Source organism: Aythya marila, assembly GCF_965140915.1.
Source record: "Aythya marila genome assembly, chromosome: 13".
Taxonomy (NCBI): Eukaryota; Metazoa; Chordata; class Aves; order Anseriformes; family Anatidae; genus Aythya; species Aythya marila.
In genome coordinates this window covers 15145587-15170444 of record NC_139054.1, presented here as the reverse complement: position 1 = coordinate 15170444, position 24858 = coordinate 15145587, and the positions used below count along the sequence as shown (strand labels likewise).

Below are 24858 nucleotides of genomic sequence, written 5' to 3'. Positions count from 1 at the left end.
AAAAAAAAAAAACACAAACTACTGTGAACAACAGCTGAAAACAACAGCTGAAAACAGCAGCTGAGAAGAGGAAGGAGGAACACAGACAGAAACAGCCCCGCAGCCCCCAATGTCAGTGCAGCAGGAGGGCAGGAGGGGCTCCAGGCACACAGCAGCAGTTCCCCTGCAGCCTGAGGAGAGGCCCCTGGTGGAGCAGGCTGTCCCCCTGCAGCCCATGGGTCCCACATGGAGCAGATCTCCACGCTGCAGCCCGTGGAGAGGAGCCCACGCAGGACCAGGGCATCTGGGGGAGCTGCTGCCCACGGGGTACCCACGTTGCAGCAGTTTGCTTCTGATGGGTGCACCCTGTGCTATGGACCCGTGTGTGGAGCAGCTCCTGGGGAGCTGCATCCTGTGCGAAGCACATCTGGGAACAGTTTGGGCGTTTTATGGGAGGAACTCCACGCTGGAGCAGGAGGAGGAAGTGGCTTCGTCCGCAGATAAATATTTTTTTCACTATATTTTTCCCTCCCTGCACTTCTGAGGAGGGGGAGGAAGGGGGAGGATTCAGTGTGCTGAATCCGAGCTGGTGCTAGGACAGCTGTGCTGGGGCTCCGCGGAACCGCAAGGTGGGGTTAATTGGTTAATGGCTGGGAGGGTGGAGCAAGGCTGCAGGGAAGGCACAGCCCTGCGCTGCTGCTGCTATTTTAGGAGAACAACGGGACCGAGGTGAGTACAGGGTTAGGAACGCAAAAAGGGGTTGGGGACAGGGAGGTGGGGACTGGGATAAAGCCAGGGGGACGGAGCCATGGGGACAGAGCGACCCCCCTGCTTTCCCCTAGGGCTTCAGCTGCTCTCCCCCACAGGGATCTGCTCCCCCAGCTCAGCTTCCCCTCCTATCCAGCTCCTTAAATACCAAATAAACACTTACTGCCTGTAAGTGCTCTGTGGAGTTCAGAGCTCATAAACGTCCCGTCTGTCTCCACTCAGCCCATTCCTGTGTTTTTCCACGGCTCCAGCATCTTGCAAGGCTTTACACTTAACTCAGAGGTTAACGTAAAAGCTCCTGACAACCATTGCTGGGTTTTCCCTGCCTCCAGCGCCATGGGTGGGACTGTGAGAAGCCTCCTCACCCCAGCTATGTTCATCATTGAGCTTAGGGCTGAAATTTTGCGTTAAACGTTCATGACACATTTTTTCTTTTTGCTCATTTTCGCTTTTGTTTTGACCACAACCTGCAGGATGAAAAAGAATTTCCCTGCCAGTTTGCGTTAGCTGCGAAGAGCCATGCTCCTCTACAGTTGTGCTGCTACTTTTAGAAGACAAGGCAAGGTTTTTCCTTCTGTTTAATTACTGGTAAGTAGCATTTTTCCTGCTTTTCACCAGTTTTGGTAGTCCTTTTTGCTCTGTGAGACAGGGATAGCTGATCTACATCTCTCTCACAACAGGGATTCGTATTTGCTAACTGGATATTTGACCTGAAGCTGTGGGATGATTTGCATCTTTTTTCATATCGGTAGAGTCCAATAGATCATTCCAGATAATTCATCTTGCAGTGATGTTTTTATGTTTGAGCTGTCAACAAGAAGAAATATTTGCCTGTATATATCTGCCCCCTCCTGATAAGCGCACCTGAAAGTACCAGCTTGTACCAAGTGCTGTGGGAAAATAACTGTGGTCCTGAGTGCAAGAGCTGAATTTGTACATAGCTACTATTTCATTCCATTATGAGGCCTATTTCTTCCCTGTCTGAGCCCTTGGTGAGGGCTGATAATGACTGACCAGGTCTGCTCCTTGCCCATCCTCTGTGCTTGCCCTGCACAGCTGCTGCAAAGTGATAACAGAAGGGAACACAGCAGTGAGGGGCCCATGAGCAATGCTGGGCAAAGCTGGCTGCAGACAATCCTGCTTCTGTCAGCCCACACACAATTTTTTTTGATTGTTTTTGAAGCTGTTAGAGCCGCTGCAGCTGGCGCAAAGCAGTTCCTTTTTCTAAAGGCTGTGCTGGCTCCCCAGCCTGCAAAGAAAGACCCTGGGCTGCTGTTGCTCCTCTGGCACAAATAGTGTTCCTATTTGTTGGGGTGGCTGCTGGTAGTGTAGCCCTGCTCCCTGTAAGGAGCTCTTTTCAACATGCAGCTCATCCCTGCAAGAGGCTTGATAGGCGCTGCTGATGCATCTCCCAGGGCTGATAGGCTGGAAGCACACGCCTTACAAAGTACTCTTTGTGAATCACTAGTGGGCTAATGGGCTTCTGCTTCATTTTTTCCTCATGAGTGTTTTGTAGAAATGAAAGACAAGGCACAGAAGAGATGCTAATCGTAGTCTTAAGTCCATCTGTCTTCATGAGCCTGTCCTCCCTTGTCTGTTGTAGCTAAAATTCTTGAAATATCTGCCCTCATCAAAAGTCTCTGTGTTTGCAACTGCCTCTCATGCCACAAATATCTGTGGGAGTTGTTTGTCTCACTGAGATGCAATGGCCTGTGTGATCACTGTTACACAAAACCACCTGCCTGCCTTATGCAGTCATTTCCTTCCAAGGGCTCTTCTCCGTTTCCCCCAGGTTTCTGAGGAATGAGATTTTATCTGCTGGAGGAGGGATTCATTTTTAAAAAAAGTCACACAAGAGCTGCATTGCATGCCCTTCTTCCAAATTTTCCTTACTCTCCATCACCTGGGGATCCTCAGTGCGTCTCCATGAGCACAGGGAGAGCTGGGAGGGACTCCAGCCCCCAGCAGGAAAATAGGGCGTTTCCATGCTGGTTGGGATGTGCCTGGAAAAAGGAAATTCTCCATCTATAAATGGTGCCAGCTTTCTGCACAGCCACTGTTCTTACATCCTTAAAATAGTTGCATACACCATAAACCAAAATATCTTTCCCATTTTCCTGTCAGAAACCACAACAGTTTATTGCCCAAACTTTGGAGGATACCAGAGAAAAACAGCCAAAAAGTGGCTGATTGTGGCACCAGCGTGGGGAAGAAGCAAGAGGAGTTAGGAATCCGTGTTTTGTCAGGAGATGATGACCTGGTGGCCATTCCACAGACATGGTGAGACAGCTCACAGGGCTGGGCTGTGGCCGAGGACTGGTGTGTCCTGCTGAGGACAGGCAGGCCATCAAGGCGAGGTGAAGGAGTTGCTCTTCATGTGAGAGAGCAACTACGTTGTATTGAGTTCTGCCCAGGGGAGGATGAGGAGAGAGCTGAGAGTCTGTGGGAGAGAATTAAGGGGCAGGCTGGTGTGGGGAATAGTGTTGTGGGTGTCTGTTACAGGTCACCAGACCAGGATAAGGAAGCTGACGAGGCCTCCTACTGATAGCAGCCTCACGATCACAGGCCCTGCTTATCGTGGGGGAATTCAGCTACCCTGACATTTACTGGAAGGCCTCAGCCAGCCACCCACAGTCCCGGAGGTTCCTCCTGTAATAAATGAAGTCTCAACCGAATCTGAATTTAGTAATATTTATAAAAGGCAAGTAAACAGCGCTGAGTGCGCGGGGAGTCTATGCTCTACCAGCACGTACACACTAACATCGAACTTTCTAAATATACAGAACACTGCTTTTATATATTAACCCGAGTATGCCTATAGATATGAATCATAAACATGGCAACGTTTTAAAAAGCAAGTGTTTCACAAACAATCCTTAAAGGCAATTACTATTAATGTCCATGACTGGGGGAGCAGAATTGGAGTTGGTAATCCTGGTTGGAGTGCTCCCATATCTTCCATCGCTTCATTAATTTTTCTCAGATCATATAACAGTCTCCATTTTCCATTCCTTTTCTTGATTACAAACACCGGATAATTCCAGAGTTAGTCGTGGGAACAACACATCTCACTTTCAGCCTTTGGGCCTTATGTATCCTGTTCCTCCTGGATCGAAGGGAAACATTTCCGTCTCCTTTTCAAGGCCAATAACCCTGGGTCAAAAGGCTTGTCCAGGTCAGCAGGGGGTGTAACAGCAAAGGCCTGTGATGGCTGTAGTGGTGGGGGGGGCGATGGTGTAGCAGAAGGATCTGTGGACAAGCCTGCAGCTCCCTCAACTCTCTGGCAAACCCCACGTTTCTGACTGTGGTCCCACACGGCTCTTTAAGGCCTCAGAGACTGCTCACCAGGTGCCGAGTAATCCCACTGCAACCTTGTCATTTTTAGTTGCACAGTCCCACACCTTGACCTCAATTTGGTCCCATATTTGAGGCTCATAAGCTGTCTGATTGTTAATAAAAGGAATAAGCTGTAAGGTTACCAGGACAGTCTTTGTTCCTAAGGACGTATGATTCCCCATAATGCGCAACTGCTGACCAGCGAGGGGCAGTTGTGTGCACAGGTTCGCTTCTCTCAGCTCGAGCTTCTCTCCATCTCCAGTGCGCCCATTTCCAGCAACTTTCTGTACGAGCTTCTCTGAGTGGTTTGTTGAGTTTGGCCGAACCCATCTTCATGAGCCAATCAATGTGCCTGATCCCATCCTGGTCTCTGTTCTGCTAGCCTGTCCCTATTCATTCCTTCTTTCTACTGTTGCGAGGACATTTGTTGTCGACGGAAGGAAGACACAGATGCTCAATATGAGTGATCAGTGAACTTCGATTTATTGGATAGCTCAGTCGTCTTTATCTAATTCAATATAATTAGCTCATACATATTGCAAAAGCTAAGCTCATGATTGGTTAGTGCATTTCTCTATTTTATCAGCTAGTTTCTCACTCCCATCAACCGAAATAACACAGTCAGTACTTTCCCAAACCACCAACAGATATCATGTCCTTGTGCCTGATTAGCTCCCAGGCGTTACGTACTTTCTCAGACTCATATGAGCTGCGTTCGATACTTTTTTAGCTCGCGACCTCCTAGTTGCTCAACATTCACATGACCTACTTCACTTAACCGTTCCTCCACATTCTACTTCTTTATTGATGACATAACTTCATTACATTGTGTTGCCTTTTTATCCTGAAGGCAGGCTCAACTCTTATACTCTTTGCCCCAGTTGTTTCTTTTGAAAACAACTTTTCGTTGGTCAAAGAACTTTGCATAGAACAGCAACAGCAAACACCCAGCAACTTCCATGGCTGGAGAAGAAGAAACCGGAGACTGCATGGTGTCTCCTGAATCACCCTTCTTTAATCCCTCTAAACTCTTTTACATTCCTGATGGCTTCATCGTTAACAGTCTGATATTGTCATTAACCATGAGGTTTGCCGACTGTTGCAGGAAGAACGGCCAAAAACATCACAGACGCTAGTATGGTCAGATCATGCTGCCCTTTATTACCCGAATAGCCTGACTTCTATAGTAAACTTAACAGGGGCGGATAGTGCCTCACACAAGATTATCGGTCAAAAGCACTCAGACAAACAACTGCACGAAAACAACCCCACCTGCAAGAAAACAACCCCCTTGTGATTAGCAGTCATGTAGATCCCATCCTTGAAGCCAGCTGCTGGCAACAATATTTTTCTAAATTCCTCAATTGGGCGGTGTGGGAACTTCTCATAGTCGTCCTGGTAGCTTGGTTTGCTCAGCTGCAGCAAGCCATGGGATCTTTGCTGTTTCAAAAATCCTTCAATAGCCCACCCCCATGGCCACACTCCCACATCTCCCCCTTCTTTACTAACTTCAACCATTTTCTTGACACGAATTATCACTCCATATATCACACTCCAGTGCACTGATGATAACTTCCAGATGCAAATGGTGGACGTGCCAACTAGGAGAGGAGCACTGCTGGGTCTTGTCCTCACCGGCAAGGAGGGGCTGGTTGAAGTGGTGAAGGTTGAGGGCAGCCTTGGCTGCAGCGACCCTGAGATGGTGGAGTTCGGGATCTCATGTGGCACAAAGAGAATATCGAGCAGAATCGTGTCCCTGGACTTCAGTAGGGCCAACTTTGGCCTTTTCAAGCAATTGCTAGGGGAAATCCCACGGGAGAGGGTACTTGAAGGAAAAGGAGCCCAGGAGAGTTAGTTAGCATTTAGGGACTGCTTCTTCCGAGCTCAAGATCAGAGCATCCCAACAGGTGGGAAGTCAGGAAAGAGAGCCAGGAGACCTGCATGGCTAAACAGGGAAGTGCTGGGCAAACTCCAGTGGAAGAGGAGAGATCATGGAAGGAGGGGCTGGCCACTTGGGAGGAATATAAGGGTGTTGTCAGAGAATGTAGGGAGGCAACCAGGAAAGCTCCGGCCTCCCTAGAATTACACCTCGCGAGAGGGGTCAAGGACAACAGAAAGGGCTTCTTCAAATTCATTGTGGATAACACTAACACTAGAGGCAATTTAGGGCCACTGCTGAATGAGGTGGGTGCCCTGGTGACAGAAGATGAAGAAGAGAAGGCAGAGACACAAAACTGGGAGGAGTGGCTGACAGGCCGGAAGGCTGTGCTGCCATCCAGATAGACCTGGCAGGGAGAAATTCAATGAAATATGAGGGCAAGTCCTGCACCTCTGAAACCTCATTTCTCAAAATCCTTTTAGCAGGGCAGAAGCCAGGCCATCAGCTCCATCACAGGGGTGAACACAATGTGCCTGGCATGTTTCCTCTTCCCTTGGGTTTTGGCTGCTCTTGGGGTGAGGATGCTGGGCTGGGCACCTGCTTGGAGTGATCCAGAAGCAGCTCCATGGTTGAAAAGGCTTTTTTCTTCTTTTCCTTCAGATGCTGCTCTGATGTTTGCAGGGGTCCATGGAAGCCAGCTGGATGCTGCCAGGAGGTAATGTCTCTCTGGAGTGGGCCCATCCTCCTGCACAGGTTCTCGTCTCTGCATGAGAAGCTCCTTTCCCACCAGCCTCAGGCTGTCTCTAAAACAGACCATGTCTCTAAAAAATCTTAAAAAAAAATAAATCTTAAAATCTTTGTGTCCCATCTGAGACTCTAATTACAGGTCATTACATTTTGTCCCTTTGACAAAAATATCTGCTCCTCCCACGTCATCTTTGCTCCAGTGCTTTGCAAAACAGTAGGAAAAAAAATAAAAATACTAAAAAAAAAAAAAAAAAAAAGAGCAGTAAATTTGGTCTCTGTCATCCAAAAGCCAATGATTACATCTGAGCTCTGCAAGCCAGCCTCGAGCAGTGTTGCACCCCACTGCAAAATGTGTTAGGTGCAGACAGTTTGTTCTTGTGATCAGTTGCACAAAGGGAACGGGATGTGATTGGGGTTTTCCAAGTCACCACGATGACGGATATGGCAGGTGCAGAGCCTGCAGCCACACACAAGCTCAGGAGCTAAATCTTCCTGAGGAAGTGAGGGAGGGAGCTCAACCAGAGAAGTGTTTCTGTACAGGCAGGGGCACGGCCGTCACAGGCAGCAGCTCTACAAATGGGTGTTGAAGGGACGAGGCAGAGCTGTAGCACTGCCAAGCTGCAGTGAAGGGAGGGCTGCAGAAAGCACCAGCACTGCTGCCTGTGTTGCCATCGGCTGGCAGTGCGTGGGAAGTGCTGATGGTGCTGAGGGTGCTTTTCACGGTGTCGTTCCCAGGCTGGTCCATCGCTGCTAGTGACCCTCCTGAGAGCGTTGCTGCAGAAGGAGCTCCACCCTCGTGCCGGTTTGAAAGCCCCTGTGGCTCTTTGCCATGTCCTTCGCAGGCTGTGAGTGTGAGAGGGGACTTGTCCTTGGGCTGGGCACCACCGCGCAGCCCTCCTGCTGCAGCAGACCTGGGAGAGGTGGAGAGCGGGCACCTGCAGCATTGCCACGCTCGCTTGCACCTCTGTGCTGCAGAAGGGCTGGTCGAGGCGTGAGCATCCTGGCAGGAGCCTCCCAGTGCTGCAGCCTCACCGTGCCTGGGTCCCACCAGGTTCGGGTGCTGAGGGAACTGGGTGAGGTCCGGGGGTGAAGCCACGCTGAACGTGGTCCCACTGAGCAGCTCCTGACATGCAGAAGCCCCGAAGGAGCCTGATTCCTGTTGTTTTCATTCCAAAAAGCAAGGAAATACTTGAACCAGTTACAAACCGTTTTTATAACGTGCCCATAATGTTATGATTTTTTTCTTATAAAGAAAAAAGGGAGGACGGAAATCAGATGTGCACAATGGGTTTCAAGAAGGCAGTTGGGGCCTTTCCAAGAAGAGCATAAGAGCAGCTTGATTTGTCCTTTGGCTTTTGCTTAGAAGTAACCCACCCTGCTCTGGCTTCTCTCCTGTTTCCAGACCTGCTGCTGCTTTTGCAGGTGTCCTGTCTTGCAGCAGAAATGATAGAGCTCTGGGCAGAGGAGGGATCCTCTGTCACGATGCACGCACCGGCTATCAGGAACATCAGCTTGGCCGAGTGGGAATACATAAGAGAGAACATCCCCGAATTAATCCTGCAGTACTACGCAGAGTCACAGTCAGTAACCATTTACCCAGCTTACAAAGGCAGAGTGGATTTCTACCGAAACAACGGCTCCCTTGTCCTGCAAGAGCTGCGAGAGACGGACAGTGGCATCTATAAAGCAACTGTTAACTTGTTGCAGGACAAAGCAACAACAACCACTCTTAGAGTGATCGGTAAGTCAAAATTGGTTGAAAGGATGTTTTTCTCTGACCATCAGTAGGATTTGCCATCAGTAGGGTGCACAGGCATGCCTCCCCCGAAGTGGACTAGAGGAGGACTTTCTGGTTTCATTACTGCCTTGAACGACATGGACTGTCATTCAACCACTCCTGTCGGTATCCCACAGCAGCAGCAAGGGGTATGCCTATGGGAGCTGTGCCCAGGTAGAAGAGCTGCTCAGTTAGGTTGCGGAGCTTTGGGGGGAGGTGAGCAGGCTCTGGAGCATCAGGGAGTCAGAAAGGGAAATTGACTGGTGGAAGCATACTCTGCCCTCCGTGAGACAGGCTCACGAGCCTGCCACAGCACGAGTGTCTCCTGCCATGCAGAAGACAGAAGTTCCCCCATCCTGCCAGGGAATAGGAGGGGACCTAGGCCAAGGGGGTGAATGGAGGCAGGTTCCTGTTCGGGGTGGTAGGCGAGCCCTGTCCTTGCCCACCTCACCCCTGTATAACAGGTATGAGGGTCTAGAACACGACAGTCAGAACAGTGATGTAGACAAAAGCCTGTCCCAGCTGGAGAAAGTGCCTAAGGCAAGGCAACCTACCCACCGCATTGCTACATCATCTGTCAAGAAAGACAGAAGGGTTATAGTCCTGGGGAACTCCCTTCTGAAGGGGACAGAGGGCCCGATATGCCAACCAGACCCACCCCACAGGGAGGTCTGTTGCCTCCCCGGAGCTTGGGTGAGAGACTTCACTAAGAAAGTCAAGCGCCGGGTATGGCCCACCGACTGCTACCTACTGCTGGTCTTTCAGGCTGGTAATGACAAGGTAGCAACGAGAAGTCTGAAAGCAATCAAAAGAGACCAGGGGCACAGGTTGTGTTTGCCTCTGCCCTTCCGATAGGGGGGATCGATGCTGACAAGCGGGCTCACCACATTAACATGTGGCTTTGCGACTGGTGCAACCAGGAGGAATACAGGGATGCTGTTCGTGTTTGCAGGGAGAAAATTTGTGTGGGCAAAGCCCAACTAGAGTTGAAGCTGGCCATGTCTGTGGGAGACAATAACAAAGGTTTTTTTAGATATGTGAACAGAAAAAGGAGGACCAAAGAAAACATAGGTCTGCTACTTGATGGGGAAGGTCTCCTCACAGACAATGACATAGGCAAAGCAGAGATGTTTAATGCCTTCTTCGCGTCTGTCTTCAACACTGATGATGGGCTTCGGGACCCAGGGTGCCCTGAGCTGGAGGACCATGACGGTGGGAATGACAAACTCCCAACCAACCCTGAACATGTGTGGGATTTGCTGCTCCACCTGGAGCCATACCAGCCCATGGGTCCAGATGGGATCCATCCCAGGGTGCTTAAGGAGCTGGGTGATGTCATCACAGGACCTCTCTAAATTATTTTTCAGTGATCTTGGGAATCTGGAGAGGTCCCTGTAGACTGGAAGCTGGCAAATGTGCCAATTTTCAAGAAGAGCAAGAAAGAAGACCCTAGCAATTACAGGCCTGTCAGTCTCACGTCAATAAATATTATTGGTAAACCGGTAAAATTATGGAGAAGATGATTCTTGAAGTTACTGAAGTGCACCTGGGGGACAATGCAGTCATTGGTCCCAGCCAACATGGGTTCATGAGGGGCAGGTCCTCCCTAACAAATTTGTTTTCCTTTTATGATAAGATCACCTGTCTAGTTGACCAAGGGAAACCAGCTGATGTGATCTTTTTGGACTTCAGCAAGGCTTTTGACACGGTTTCCCATAAGATCCTACGGGACAAAATGTCCAGCATACAACTTAATAAAAATATCATCCGATGGGTGAGCAATTGGCTGACAGGCAGGGCTCAAGGGCTTGTGGTAAATGGGGCCGCATCCGGCTGGTGGATGGTCACTAGTGGGGTCCCTCAAGGCTCCATTTTAGGGCCAGTCCTCTTCAATGTCTTTATAAACGATTTGGATGTAGGACTACAAGGAGTTCTGAGCAAATTTGCCGACGACACCAAACTTGGGGGAGTTGTGGATTTGAATGAGGATGGAAAAGCCTTGCAGAGAGATCTGGACAGATTGGAGAGCTGGGCGATCACCAACGGCATGAAGTTCAACAAGAGCAATTACTGGGTCCTGCACCTGGGACAGGGCAACCCTGGCTGTTCATACTGACTGGGTGATGAGATGCTGGAGAGCAGCCCTGCAGAGAGGGATCTGGGGGTTGTGGTTGACAGCAAGCTGAATATGAGCCAGCAGCGTGCCCTGGCAGCCAGGAGGGCCAATCGTTCCCTGGGGTGCATCAAGCACGGCATCTGGGGTTTGACCAGTTTAAATGCAGGCAACGGTGGAGTCCTATTTTAGATCCCATGAACCACAGAATGGTTTGGGTTGGAAGGGACCTTACAGCCCACTCGGTGCCAGCCCCCTGCCACGGGCAAGGACCCCTCCCACCAGCCCAGGATGCCCAAGGTGACATCCAGCCTGGCCTTGGGCACCTTCAGGGATGGGGCACACAGAGCTTGTCTTGGCAGCCTGTGCCAGTGCCTCACCATCCTCATAATAAAGATTTTTTTCCTTGTATCTAATCTAAAGCTACCCTTTTTTAGTTTAAAGCCCTTACCCCTTGTCCTATCACTCCACTCCCTGGCAAAGAGTCCCTCCCCAGCTTTCCTGTAGCCCCCTTTAGGTACTGGAAGGTTGGTAAAAGGTCCCCCCAGAGCCTTCTCTTCTCCAGGCTGAACACCCCCAACTCTCTCAGCCTGTGTCCATAGCAGAGGTGCTCCAGCCCCCTGATCATCTCTGTTGTGGCCCTCCTCTGGACTCTTCTAATACGTCCATGTCCTTGTGCCAGAGCACCCCTCCACCCCACTGCTGTGCGGGGGCAGCTTTCTCCTCTTGGAAGTGTCCATAAAGTCCCCGTCATCACTTCCCAGCATAATCCCAAGGTGCAGCTCTGTCGGGTTGGTGTCCGTGGCCCCAGGGTGCCATGCCTGAGCTCCAGGGGCTGGTGCTGCCCACCCCTGGGGAGGTGCCGTGGCTTAAGGGCAGCGGCTGGGACATCGGCTCTGAGCTTGGTGGATGCTGCCCTGCTCCTGCACTGTCTTCTGCCCTGCCAGACTCAACCGAGGCACTGAGCTGAGGTGCGAATGAGAAGGGGAGGTGCTGCTCACCCCGCGTGGGGCTTGCTGTTCTGGCATTTCATGCGGGGCGGGTTTAAGGTGGGAGGAGAGGCAATCCCAGGCAGTGCTGCCATGTCGCTCTCTGCTTTCCAGAGCCCTTGCCCCAGCCCAAGCTCCTGAGCAGCTCAAACCTGGCTGGTTCACTCATCAACCTGACCTGCGTGCTGCCACGAGAAACGGTGGCTGAAGTCTCCTGGAAGAAGGATGGACATCCCCTTCCTCCCGAAAAGTTCAGTCAGATCACTGGGAAGACCACTGTGCTGCAGATCAGGAAGGCAGAGAAGTCGGATTGCGGCTCCTACTCCTGCATAATCAACAACTCCATAAACAGGAAGGAGGCAGCTCTCAACCTGACAGTGACAGGTTAGCATTGCCCTGCCGGGGTGGGTCCGGTGGTTTGCCACCTTGTCACACCAGCCCTGAGCCCACAGGTACCTGGACGAGACCCCCAGCAGCTCTGCTGTGCTCCTGGGGCTGGCAGATGTTTTGTTCGTTGGCTGTTGTCTCACTTGGACCTGCAGCCTTTGTGCATTTAGGTGCCAGCTCAAGCCTGCTCTTTGAGGCACCAGCACTTTGTCCCTGAGACCCTCGCAGGTTTTAGCTGCCTCTTGTGGGATCTGCCACGCAAGGAAACCCAGTAATCCTTTAGGGTTTCGAGCTTGTTGCAGACTCCTGGGATAGCTGCTCCATGTTGTGGGGTTGTCCTCCATGCAGGTCTTACACCTCCTGCCCGTGATGCACAGATGACGTCCGCTGCTGCGCTGGTGCTCACTGCCATCTCTGCCGTCCTCTTCATTATCCGGCTCTCTCAGCTGGGGAAGCTCAGACTTGGTGAGTGCCCACGCCTGAGCTCCTCTCTCCGTGCCGTGGAGAGGGCAGGGGGTGAGGCAAGCCCCTTCTCTCCGAACTCACCGCGGTAGTTGGAGGAAGCTTGCTCGATGGTCGTGCAGTTCATGCACTTCTTCTTATGCTTCTGTGGCTTGAACAGAAAACAAAATTTCCTAGCAGCAGTAATCCCAAATGGCTTTGGGAGAAATTGGGCCACCTGCAGGTATCATGGTATGAGGCACAGGAGTTGTTCCTCTCTGTTATCAGGAGTCCCTGGGGAGAAATAGAAAGGGCAGGACACAAAGAGCTTCCTGCGTGGAGGTGCTGAGAGCTGACCAAGGGCCACGTGGCATTGGGTTTGGCGACCAAGCACACTGGTGTTTGGGTCAGGATGGTGCAAACTGCTGTGCACCCATACCCAAGCTTACGGGTTGATGTGGGTGCTTCTGTAGCAGCATGATGGTTAGCAGAAAAGAGACCATAAGACCTAGCCAACAGCAAGTCCTCCCATCTGGCTCGCATCTCATGGTTCCTCCAAAAGTCAAACAAAGCCCTTTATAAGCCTACCAAAAGCCTTTGAAATCCACCAGCGTTTGTCTTTGAGGTTTCCAAATCTCGGGAATTTGATTCTTTACAAGGGAAATGTGTGCTTGGTGTTCACCTTCCCTTCCCAGGCTGCACCCTGGATCCCTTGGTGAGGTTCCGAGCCCTAACTCAAAGATATTTGCCTTTTTCCCAGGAAAGGAAGCGTGGGAATGGTTAATGATGTCCATCCTGGGGCTGCTGTGCACCTCTTGTCTCCTCCTGTTGGCTGCCTCTGTCATCTGGATGCAGGAAGATGGTAGGATTCATTTAAACTGAGTTGTTCTTCATTTCTCCCGTGTCTTATCTTTGATGACACCAAAGACCTCCAGGTCTCTCCAGCAGCATCCTTGTCTGATGCAGTGCTGTTGGGTTTGGAGAATCAATGTCAGGGTTCCCTGCTCTGTAGCGTCTGCCTTGGCCAGGAGAAGCTTTCCCATCTCACCTCCTTGTTTAATTCTGCTCCCCACAGGTCATTCTGCTGCCTTCATCCTGCTCGGGCTTATCCTCTCGGCTGGGATCGTGGCCATGGCACTGACGGCGGTGGCGATGTCGCCGTGCAGACCAGCAGTGCTCACATACTTCAGGTCCAAAGACTGTGAGTTGCTGTCAGTGGCCTAAGCCTCCGGTGCAAAAGGCCCAAGGAGAGCCTGGGAGCAAACTCCCCGTGCTGGCCTGCCCTCCTCTCCCATTTCTCTCCCATCCACCAGAACTTCTCCCCTCTCCCAGGGCACCGTGTCATCCTGTGCATTACAGCCACGACGCTGGTAGTCAACCTGCTGTTCACCAGCCTCCTGCTCCACAACTTCCATCAGCTCCACGGTAATGGGCGGCCGGGTTGGCACCACGTGTGGCCTTGGTCGCCTTCCTTCTGGGGAGAGGTGGGGTGTTCGGGGTGGGACTGGCCTCAGCCAGGGAAGAGAAAGTCCTTGGGTGGCTTTGTAGGCTGTAGTTGATGCAGTCATGGCAAGCCCTGTGCTTAGCCGGGAGGTCACAGCAGGGCAAGGTTTGCCCCTGGAGCTCCAGAGCGTGAAACACCAGGATGCTCTGAATGACCTTCATGTTCTGTAGATGTTCAAGGGGGGCAGGAGAGCAACCACTGACAAGTTCTCACTGTCTCCTTGGCAGAGCGGGGCTGCTCAGAGGATGTCAATCTGACCATTGGCTTCGTCATTCCTCCTGTGGCAGTCCTCTCCATGCTGCTGCTCCTCTTCCTGTGGTGTAAGTAGCCCAGAGGTTTCCTTTGACTCTCTCTACAAGAAGGACATGTAGGTGCTCAAGCGCGTCCAGAGAAGGGCGACGAAGCTGGTGAGGGGCCTGGAGAACAAGGCCTACGAGGAGCGGCTGAGGGAGCTGGGCTTGTTCAGCCTGGAGAAGAGGAGGCTCAGGGGCGACCTTATCGCTCTCTATGGGTACCTCAAGGGAGGCTGTAGCGAGGTGGGGGTTGGTCTGTTCTCCCACGTGCCTGGTGACAGGACGAGGGGGAATGGGCTAAAGTTGCACCAGGGGAGTTTTAGGTTGGACTTTAGGAAGAACTTCTTTACTGAGAGTGTTTTGAGGTACTGGAATGGGCTGCCCAGGGAAGTGGTGGAGTCACCATCCCTGGAGGTCCTTAAATGTGATATGGTTTAATGGAGGACATGTTAGTGTTAGGTCAGTAGTTGGACTCGATGATCTTGAGGTCTCTTCCAACCTAGAAATTCTGTGATTCTGTGATTACAGCCACACCAAGTAGCTGCTCCGTCACTGAGACCCCGCTCTCAGCTCCCACCCCGTGGCAGCAGGTCTTGAGACAAGAGGCAAATTGCCTCCACTTCACCCAGGAGTGCTCAAGGAGGTGTTCATGAAAAGCGAGTTTCTCCTCCCAAATGTGAAGGATGCTCTTCTGCTCTCCTCCTGACCCAGGAGATGTGGGCTGTTGCCTAGCTGGCCACTAACCTGAAGAGTAGTGAGCTCATGGTGTGCCTCACCAGCTCCATGATGTGTTGAGGAGAGGGCGGGAAGAGGACCCCTGCTTTGCCAGGGTGTGCAGAACAATTGGGAATCTGAAACACCAGAAATATTGCACTAACCTACCAAGGGCTCGTAGGTTAGAGGTGCAGGGGCTTGCAGGCAAGGTGGGTGTCCATCTCTGTGCTGCCTTCTGGCTCTCCATCCAAAATGGAGATCTGGTTTTGGAAAGAGAAGGGTTTAGCCATGGGAAAGCCTCCAAAACCCGTTCTTCCCTGCAGTCGCATTTTCACATGTCCCCATGAAACTCAGGGTGGTGTTGGAAACCCAGGAGCTGATGCCCTCTTCTTCGTTTTCAGCTTACAAGAAAAATCAGGAGAAGCAGCAGCAGCCGGACCCCCAGGAGGTCACCCACAGCTTACAGACCACGTCCACCTTGGTGACTTCCAGCACACGTTAGCTGTCTCCTTCTCTGGTTGCTGCAGATACTCGTCATGTAACAAGGAATATTTAATACTCACCGGGAATCATCCATCTGCCTTCCTGCAGAACGGCACGGGCAGCTTTTTCACCACACGGGGATGACATCAGAAGAACCAGTCATTGGAAAAGCTGGTACATTCCTCCTAGGCCAGTCCAGAAACTGAACTAGTGCCAAAGTGTATAGTGGATGTTTTTGAGTCTTAAAGATTCTTTGTAATACATCTAGGTTAGATTGCTGCTCTTTTGTAAGGGAGCTTCCCGTAGTTCCCGACCGCTCATCTCCTGTCCTCCAGATCAGTGATGGTGCTCGAGAGCCTTTCCTTTTCCTCCAGCTACGGTTGGGTTGGGCATTGCCACTGGAATGGGCTGCTACAGCCTCACTCGTTGTGCCCCACGTTGGGTGCCATTTGTGGTGACCGAGTGCACAGACTCTTCGTGTGATCAAGTCTCTATTGCAACCCGGCTATGCTCCTTTTACACACTTTCCTTCCAGAGGTTTTCCTTCCACAAATCCTCCAGCCCCGTTTACAGTCCTCTGATCCTTGTATTTCTCAGGCTGGTAGGTACCTTATTGCAACCTCCTGTTCCCATGCTGGGTTTTGGTCACACTTTGTTGCTCTCCTCGTTCCTGGGCCTCGTGGCAGTCCTTGCTCTTACCTCCTCTTGTTATTCCCGTATGCCTCAGACTCTGTGGTGACTCGCATCCCCCACATTTCTCTTGTCTTCAGCACTCCCTTCCTGGATTCTCACTAGTCTTATCCACATTTCTAACTAAACCTACTTTTTCTACATTTCCCACAATTTATCCATATACATGGATAATTAAACCTACATTTTCTGCATAGAATAATAGAACCATTGAATATCCCGAGTTGGAGGGGACCCATGCGGATCATCAAGTCCAACTCCTGGCACCGCACTGGTCTACCCAAAAGTTTAGACCATGTGCCTGAGTCCGATCTCTTCTTAAATTCAGACAGGCTTGGTGCAGTGACTACTTCCCTGGGGAACCTGTGAAGAACCTCACCCTGATGTCCAGCCTAAACCTCGCTTACCTCAGCTTAACACTGTCCCCCCTGCACTGGTGTTTACACAGAACAGGTCACCTGCCTCTCCACTCCCCCTCACAAGGAAGCTGCAGACTGTGATGAGGTCCCCCCTCAGCCTCCTCTTCTCCAGGCTGACCAGGCCCAGTGCCCTGAGCAGTCTTCCCCTCTAGGCCCTTCACCATCTTCATCACCCTCCTCTGGACACTCTCCAACAGTTTCGTGTCCTTGTGCTGTGGTGCCCAGAACTGCACACAGCACTCGAGGTGAGGCCGCACCAGCGCAGGGCAGGCAGGCAGGACAATTCCTTCCCTCGACCGACTAGCGATGTCGTGCTTGGTGCACCCCAGGGTACGGCTGGCAATATGTGATTACAGATCCCACACTGGTCTACCTTTTTGCAGGTGCTCTTTCCTGGGTATTATCCATTATTGTGGTTGGGAAGCTCTCATATTCCATTTTTATATATTCATATATATATACATATATATATATATATACATATATATATATATACACGTATATTCTGATTTTTTATGTATATTTATAAGCACCTGTGACCTAGCCTGTGCTGATTTCCCTTACACAGGCTCTTAACTGACCTTGTGGTCACACCACAGCTGTCAGTGGCTTTACATCCTTTGTGGACTGTAGTGTTTTAGGTGGATCTGAAGGTCCCCCTTTTTTGTCCCCCTGGTATCAGCTGAGAAGTATGTTCATACATGAAAAAAACTAGTGAAAGGAAAGGAAAAAAGAAAAGGAAGGAAAGAAGAAAGGAAGGAAGGAAAACAAACAAAAAAAATTATAGAAAAAGGAAGGAAGGAAAGAAAGTAAAGAAGGAAAGAAAGAGAATGAAAGAACGAAAGAAAGAATGAAAAAGAAGGAAAGAGAAAGAAGGAAAGATATAGAGAGAAGGAAGGAAGGAAAGAAGGAAGGTAGGAAAGAAAGAAAAAAGAGAAAGAAAGAGAAAGGAAGGAAGGAAGGAAGAAAGAAGGGAAGAAAGAAGGAAAGAAAGAAAGACATCCTACCTTAGGTCACCTTTTCCCTCGCTTTCCTAGAGCCGCAGCAATAGAAGGATTCCATTTGGATCCTCTGCTGGTGTCCCCGCTGTGTCTCCTCAAGCACAGGATAGCTCAGTGCTATCTGGGCCCCAGCTCTGGGGCCAGATCCTGCCTTGGCCAGCTCTGGACCACGTTTCTCGAGGGGGTGTGGGCCAGGGCAGACTGCTTTACAGACCAAACTAAAGCTGAGCAGTGCCCTGGGTTGCAACAAATCCCGTCCCAAGGGAAAGCGCATCCCCGGGGCAAGGAAAGCCCCTGTCCCAGCCAGGCCGGAGCACAGCTTGCCAAGATGCCTCCTCCAGGCCAGGGCAGGAGCTGGTGGGGCCAGGACCCAGGCGCTGACAAGGGCTCAGCCTCGTGGCACTTGAGAGAAGAGCAGAAAAGCTTTTCTGCTTGCCTTAGCCCCTGCCTGGGACGCACCAAGCCGTGGTGCTCGGAGGTGCCTGCAGCACCCTCCCGGTGAGGTTACGTGGTCCGAGAGAGGACAGGGGCAGCACGCGTCCCCTTCCAGGGGGGCTCTGCAGGCCAACAAGGGCACCAGCGGTGGGAAAAGCACCGTCAGAGGCGGCAGAACTAAACCAGGTAAGGAACCAAGATCTTTCTGGCTTTCTGGATACCTGGCAGTGGGTGACCAGGTGACAGAGTCCCACACGGTGGCTCAGACTCGTCCTTCTCCTCTTTCTTTCTCCGTGCAGGAAGATGCCCACTGGCAATGACAAGCAGGGGAGAGCCCCAAGGACACATCGCCCATCTCCGCATCCCTCCGCCTTCTCCCTTGGCCTGTCCCTCTCAGGCTACCGAAGTCTCCGGTCACTGATTGTGGACCACTGAGAAACGGTGAGCACAGCTTTGGAGAAGGCTTTAACCTGGAGTAGCCAGGGGAGGAGAACCTCAACCTGTCCCGCTCCTCCCGACTGGATGCCAGTGTCAGTGACAGACGCCCAGAGCCTGGAGAAGGGCCTGGAGTGCACTGATGACAAATTCCTTCTCCAAGTGACAGAGGGGCCAATGTGGAGATGTGCTATGCTGGATCCAGTTCTCACCACCCACGAGTTGCAGGTGGGGAATGTGAAGCTCAAGGGCAGCCTCAGCTGCGGTGATCATGAGACGGTGGAGTTTTGGACTCAGAGGGCAGCGAGGAGGGAGAACAGCAAGCTCACAGCCCTGGAATTCAGGAGAGCAGAATCTGGGCTCTGGGCCCCCCAGCACAAATCGGGCATGGAAGTATTAGAATGAGTCCAGAGGGGGGACATAATGGAGATGATCAAGGGGCTGGAGCACCTCTCCTATGGAGACAGGCTGAGGGACTTGGGGTTGTTCAGCCTGGAGAGAAGGCTCTGGGGGGACCTTACAGCAACCTGCCAGTGCCTAACGGGGGCTACAGGACAGCTGGGGACAGGCACTTTGTCAGGGTTCCAGTGATAGGACAAGGGGGAATGGCTTAATACTAAAAGAGAGTATGGTTAGATTAGATATAAGGAAGAAATTCTTTGCTCTGAGTGCAGTGAGGCTGTGGCCCAGGCTGCCCCAGAAGCCATGGGTCCCCATCTCTGGCAGTGCCCAAGGCCAGGCTGGATGGGGCTGGGGGCAGCCTGGGCTGCTGGGAGGGGTCCCTGAACATGGCAGGGGCTGGAATTAGATGGTCATAGAAACACAAGGTTGGAAAGGACCTACAAGGTCATCTAGCCCAACTGTCCTGCTGTCACCAGTACTACCGCCTAAGTTACTAAATCATATCTCGTAGCACCTCATCCAGGCACTTGTTGAACACTGCCAGGGATGCTGATTCCACCACCTCCCTGGGCAGGCCATTCCAGTGCGTGACCACTCTTTGAGAGAAAAAGCTTTTCCTGATATCTAAATCTCCCCAGGAGCAACTGTTGGCCATTTCTTCAAGTCCTATCATTAGTTATCTGAGAGAAGAGGCCGACTCCCTCCTCATCACAACCTCCCTTCAGGCAGTTGTAGAGAGCAATGAGGTCTCCTCTGAGCCACCTCTTCCCCAGACCAAAAAACCCCAGTTCCCTCAGCCGCTCCTCACAGGACTTGTGCTCCAGGCCCTTCACCAGCTTTGTAGTCCATCTCTGGACACGCTCCGGGGCCTCAATGTCCTTCTTGTAGTGAGGGGCCCAAAGCTGAGCACAGCACTCAAGGTGCAGCCTCGCCAGAGCAGAGTACAGGGGGGCGATCACCTCCCTGGTCCTGCTGGCTGCACTGTTCCTGATGCAAGCCAGGATGCTGTTGGCCTTCTTGGCCACCTGGGCACACTGCTGGCTCACGTTCAGGCAAGCATCGACCAACACCCCCAGGTGCTTTCCCTCTTCACAGTCCTCTAGCCACTCTGCCCCAAGCCTGTAGCTCTGAATGGGGTTTGGCCAAAGTGCAGGACCCGGCACTTGGCCTCGTTGAACTTCTTCCCATTTGCCTCAGCCCAGGAGTCCAGCCTATCCCGACCCCTCTGAAGGGCCACCCTACCCTCAGACAGGTGGACGCTACCTCCCACCTTGGTGCCATCTGCAAACTTTCTGAGGGTACACTCAATGCCCTGGTCTAGGTCAACAATAAAGGTATTAAGCAAGATAGGCCCCAGTACTGACCCCTGGCGGACAACACTTGTGACGGGACACCAGCTGATCCTCAGAAGCTCTGCCGGAAGCCAAATACACAAGTCTTTCATACAAAAACCTCATCGACCTAGTTGATCTTGCTCTCATGCCGTCCTCTATGCCGATTAATAGCAGCAATGCATTGCAAATGAGACAACTGGGCCAAACTCCTCAGAAGAGTCCATAAGCCCGGCTCTTAGGTCTTTCTTTTTTTTTTTTTTCTTTTTTTTTTTTTTTTTTGACTTGTTAAGTTGATAAGACTTTCTGTTGCAGGGAAGTCCACCATCTGGACGTCAAGCTCGGGCCTGAAGGCAGAGCTGGGTGCTGGGGGTGCAAGGGTGACCAGATGGATGCACTCTTTAAGCAAGATGCCAGGTTGCAAGAGGAGCTCGGCAGGCTGCAATGCATCCAGGAATCCAAGCAACAGATCAATGCGTGGTACCATGTGCTGCCGCAGGCTGAGCAGCCCTGCCTTAAGTCCTGGCAAGAGTGAGGCGTCTCCCCCTTGCCCCTCAGGTTCCCCTGTGCAACAGATAGGATGCTCTGGGGCTCACAAAAGGAGAGGGTGCCAACAACAGCAATGGTAATGCTCAAGGCCCAGGCAGGGCAACAGAGCATGCAGCTGGCAGAAGGTGGAGCAGGGGGCTCTGGGGCTCACCCCCCCCACCTCCAGAAGGTGTGGAGCAGAACACGGGCTCGGTTCGTGCAGATAAATAACGGTCTGTAAGACAGATCTCTAAGGCACACGACGTTATATCCAGCCTGGGCTGCTTTTGCAGCCGCAGAGCTCCTAGGCACCCTGAGCCTGCTGCACCCCACAGCCCCCGGCCTTGTGGTGCGTGCCGTGCCCGGCGTCCTGGTGCCCCGTGCCGAGCCCAGCCGCGTGTCGGGGCCTGAGTGACGGCGACAGGAGGCGGTGGCACCCGGTCCCGGTCCCGGTCCCAGCCCTGCTGCAGGCCGCGCTGCACCCCAGGTCTGCCATGCTCGCCCTTCCCCTCCTCGTCCTCCTGGCCTCCGCCGGGACAGGCCCAGCGGCCGGCCTGGCTGTCATAGGCAAGTCCTGGGGCTGGGGGCGGTGGTGGTGGAGGTGGAGGTGGTGAGTGTGGTGGTGCTGGTGGTGTTGGTGCTGGTGGTGGCTGTGGTAGGCCAGGCGGTGCAGGTTCCCCCCTCCACCATGGAGCTTCTCCTGGCTGCTTTTCCCACCCCAAAGCCCCTGCTGCGTGCTCGCAGCCTCAATAACAACTTTCAAAATGTTTTGGGGAGCAAATGGGTGGTTGGGAGGGGGCTGCCCTGGCTCCAGGTGCGACTCCCTGGGGCTCCTTTGCTTCCAAGCCCCCCCCATAGAGCAGGGCCAGGAGCAGGCGGCTCTCGCAGCCGTACCCACGCTTGGAAACTCCTCAGGCAGAAGCCGGCTGCGAAGCGAAGCAGTGCAGGCATTCAGGGAGATGAAGGCAGCGCCTCCCCAGCCTCCTGCTTCTCCGTGGTGCTGCTTAAAGCCCCACCGAGAGCCCCCCCAAAAAATAATCCCGTCCCCAGCACCGCCGCTTGCGCGGGAGCCGAGCCAGGGCGGCTCTCCCTGCCCAGCTGCCTGCTGGATGCTGGTGTGTCCCGCTAGCCCCGCGCTGCGTTCCTCCCTTCCAGCCCGCACGCTCTTCCCGTGCTACTCTGCCGACCTCAAGCCGGTGTCCGAGGTCCTGGTCTCGGCCAGGGGCTGCACTGTGCTCTTCAGCGTCGAGCCGAGGGCAGCCGGCACCACGGCGTCCTGGGAGTACGAGTCCGGCGCGCGCAAGGAGCTCATCGCCACGTTCGTTCCCAACAAGTCGGCCGAGATCTCCCGCGCCTACGTGGGCCACGCCAGGCTCAGCGAGATGGACTTCTCGCTGCAGCTGGTGCTGCGCTGGTGGGACGGGGGGTTCTACCGCTTCCGCTCCGAGTCGGAGGCCACGGGCTGGTTGGAGCTGCGCGTGGTCGGTGAGTGCCAAACCCTGCGCCGCAGCCGGGGAGCTGGAGCTGCTGCCCGGGTGCTGGCACCCTCGAGGCGGGGGTGTCAGTGCCGACGGGTGCTCCATCTGCGCAGAGCCACTCTCCGAGCCAGAAATCCTGGGCAACTCGTTCGTGGAGGTGGGAGGCGACACCAAGCTGTACTGCAACGTGCTGGAGGGGCAGGTGGACATGTACTGGTGGAAGAGGAACGGGAAGCTGCTGATGGAGAGCAACGGCCTCCAGTTCATCCACAACAACACGCTGGAGATCCACCGAGCCCTGATGAATGACACCGGCTACTACACGTGCATAATCAGCAACCCGGTCAGCCACAACGAAACCTCCTTCCTGCTGCGCGTCCACAGTAAGTGGGGTTTTCTTCCCCGGGCACGGGAATGGAAAGCTGGGGAATGGCCCCAAAATGTTCGCTCTGGCCCCGTTCCCTGAGGTCTCATGGCTTCCCAGCACAGTCTGAGACGAGGAGTGGGAACAGCAGGGCTTCATTGAGGACTTGTGTCTCTGCACCAGCCTGCCCAGTGGCAGGAGTTTTTCTTTCCCTGGGCAAAATTCTGGGAATTTTGGGTTTTGTTTATTTTTTTCAGACAACGACAGGGCATTTTTCATCCTCATCGTGGTATTCGTTAGCATCGGCTTGCTGGCAGGTGAGTGCTGGGACCAGTTTCACAGAGGTGAAGCACCCAAACTGGGGCCCAAGGAGTGAATATGGTGGCTGAAAATAGGAAGCTCCTTGCAGGCAGTGAAAATAGCCTCCAGGCTTGAGGCTTCTTGCCTGACTGTTGCCACTCGTTGAGCATCTTCATCCCTGGGGTGTTTAACAGAGGTCATATTTGTCCACAGGGATCTTCAACTGGTGGAGGTTGAGGAACTCCCCGGATTATGCCGTTCATTTTTGAAAATTTAGCACTGAAAAGCCAGAAGTTTCATTGTCCTCAGCATTAACCCTATGGAGATATATCTTTGGAGTGGAAGTGCATTCAGGAGGTCAAATCACATCCTATGGTGGAAGTGATTGCTACACCATCCTACACCATTTTCATGGTGAAATCCTAGCAGAGTTCTCTGTAGGGGGAGTCAAAGCTGACATGCAGAAGAACAAAATTTCAGTGAAGCTGTTTTCTTTAAAAAAAAAGAAAAAAAAAAAAAGTTGGATATAGTTTGGTGCTTGTTTGCGTTGCTGAATGGTTCTGGCTGTGTTTGTGCTTGTTGCATTGTGGCAGGATGAGCTGGAAGGTGCAGCTGGGCTCTGCATGGCACAAGTCCTGGAAACATCCAGTGTAAAGTAGGTTGGCAGCAAAATGTCATCTCTCAACCACGTCACAAATGAAATATTAAAGGAAGTGAAGCAAACTGGATGTATTAGAGTAGTTTTCAGGCTAATTTTTAAGCTGTGTTAAAAGTTGTTCAGATCACTGCAGTGCTTGTGCGTGTTCAGGGGAGCCAAATGTTACAGAAAAAAATATATTTTCAAACTGTTTTGAGTGTTGTCTATAAATCATTTGGGAAAAGTGTAGTTTTTCATGTCTCTTGCTACAAATAAAAGCGCACATGTTCTCCCTGTTATATTGCTGTTGTCTGTGGCTATGGGAAATAAGCCCTGTGCGGCACCCAAAACCCACAGCAGGGTAGGGATGTGCAGGCAGGAGGGGCAGCCAGAGCATCAGGTGGGGAATGGGGGATGATGATGACAAAAATGTCGTGTCTGTCTGGCTTTAACAGCAGCTGGGCTGGCCAGGGCCTCACCACACACAGGTCAAAGAATTTCTTCCTTGTATCTCATCTAACCCTAACCTCTTTTAGTTTAAGGCCATTCCCCCTTGTTCTACAACTTATTTGGCTTCCGGCAGAGCTTCTGAGGATCAGCTGGTGTCCCGTCACAAGTGTTGTCCGCCAGGGGTCAGTACTGGGGCCTATCTTGCTTAATACCTTTATTGTTGACCTAGACCAGGGCATTGAGTGTACCCTCAGAAAGTTTGCAGATGGCACCAAGGTGGGAGGTAGCGTCCACCTGTCTGAGGGTAGGGTGGCCCTTCAGAGGGGTCGGGATAGGCTGGACTCCTGGGCTGAGGCAAATGGGAAGAAGTTCAACGAGGCCAAGTGCCGGGTCCTGCACTTCGGCCAAACCCCATTCAGAGCTACAGGCTTGGGGCAGAGTGGCTAGAGGACTGTGAAGAGGGAAAGCACCTGGGGGTGTTGGTCGATGCTTGCCTGAACGTGAGCCAGCAGTGCGCCCAGGTGGCCAAGAAGGCCAACAGCATCCTGGCTTGCATCAGGAACAGTGCAGCCAGCAGGACCAGGGAGGTGATCGCCCCCCTGTACTCTGCTCTGGCGAGGCTGCACCTTGAGTGCTGTGCTCAGCTTTGGGCCCCTCACTACAAGAAGGACATTGAGGCCCCGGAGCGTGTCCAGAGATGGACTACAAAGCTGGTGAAGGGCCTGGAGCACAAGTCCTGTGAGGAGCGGCTGAGGGAACTGGGGTTTTTTGGTGTGGGGAAGAGGTGGCTCAGAGGAGACCTCATTGCTCCCTACAACTGCCTGAAGGGAGGTTGTGATGAGGAGGGAGTCGGCCTCTTCTCTCAGATAACTAATGATAGGACTTGAAGAAATGGCCAACAGTTGCTCCTGAGGAGATTTAGATATCAGGAAAAGCTTTTTCTCTCAAAGAGTGGTCACGCACTGGAATGGCCTGGAG

The 24858-nt window shown here is 52.5% G+C and overlaps 1 protein-coding gene across 11 annotated transcripts; it reads left to right on the top strand.

Moving 5' to 3' along the window:
* Window positions 1-602: 602 nt before the first annotated feature.
* On the top strand, window positions 603-23744 carry LOC309883195 (cell adhesion molecule CEACAM1-like). Of its 11 annotated transcripts, none has more exons than XM_082771082.1 (14): window positions 603-708; window positions 1221-1335; window positions 6623-6677; window positions 7445-7554; window positions 8112-8450; window positions 11703-11972; window positions 12324-12440; window positions 13177-13278; window positions 13492-13617; window positions 13749-13841; window positions 14148-14240; window positions 15329-18141; window positions 18255-18396; window positions 20439-20896. In XM_082771082.1, the coding sequence occupies exons 4-12, from the start codon at window positions 7539-7541 to the stop codon at window positions 15427-15429; spliced, it is 1257 nt and encodes a 418-aa protein (XP_082627208.1). In that variant the 5' UTR covers window positions 603-708; window positions 1221-1335; window positions 6623-6677; window positions 7445-7538; the 3' UTR covers window positions 15430-18141; window positions 18255-18396; window positions 20439-20896. The 11 variants fall into 11 exon arrangements, with proteins under 11 accessions (XP_082627208.1, XP_082627214.1, XP_082627211.1 ...); XM_082771088.1 differs by lacking the exon at window positions 603-708 and adding an exon at window positions 733-753; XM_082771085.1 differs by lacking the exon at window positions 603-708 and adding an exon at window positions 765-1029.
* Window positions 23745-24858: the final 1114 nt, after the last annotated feature.

Bases quoted from the DNA above. Each gene is read 5' to 3' on its own strand.
- LOC309883195 (XM_082771082.1), top strand. The intron at 13,842-14,147 runs GTAATGGGCGGC...TCTCCTTGGCAG, and splicing joins CAACTTCCATCAGCTCCACG to AGCGGGGCTGCTCAGAGGAT. The intron at 14,241-15,328 runs GTAAGTAGCCCA...CTTCGTTTTCAG, and splicing joins GCTGCTCCTCTTCCTGTGGT to CTTACAAGAAAAATCAGGAG.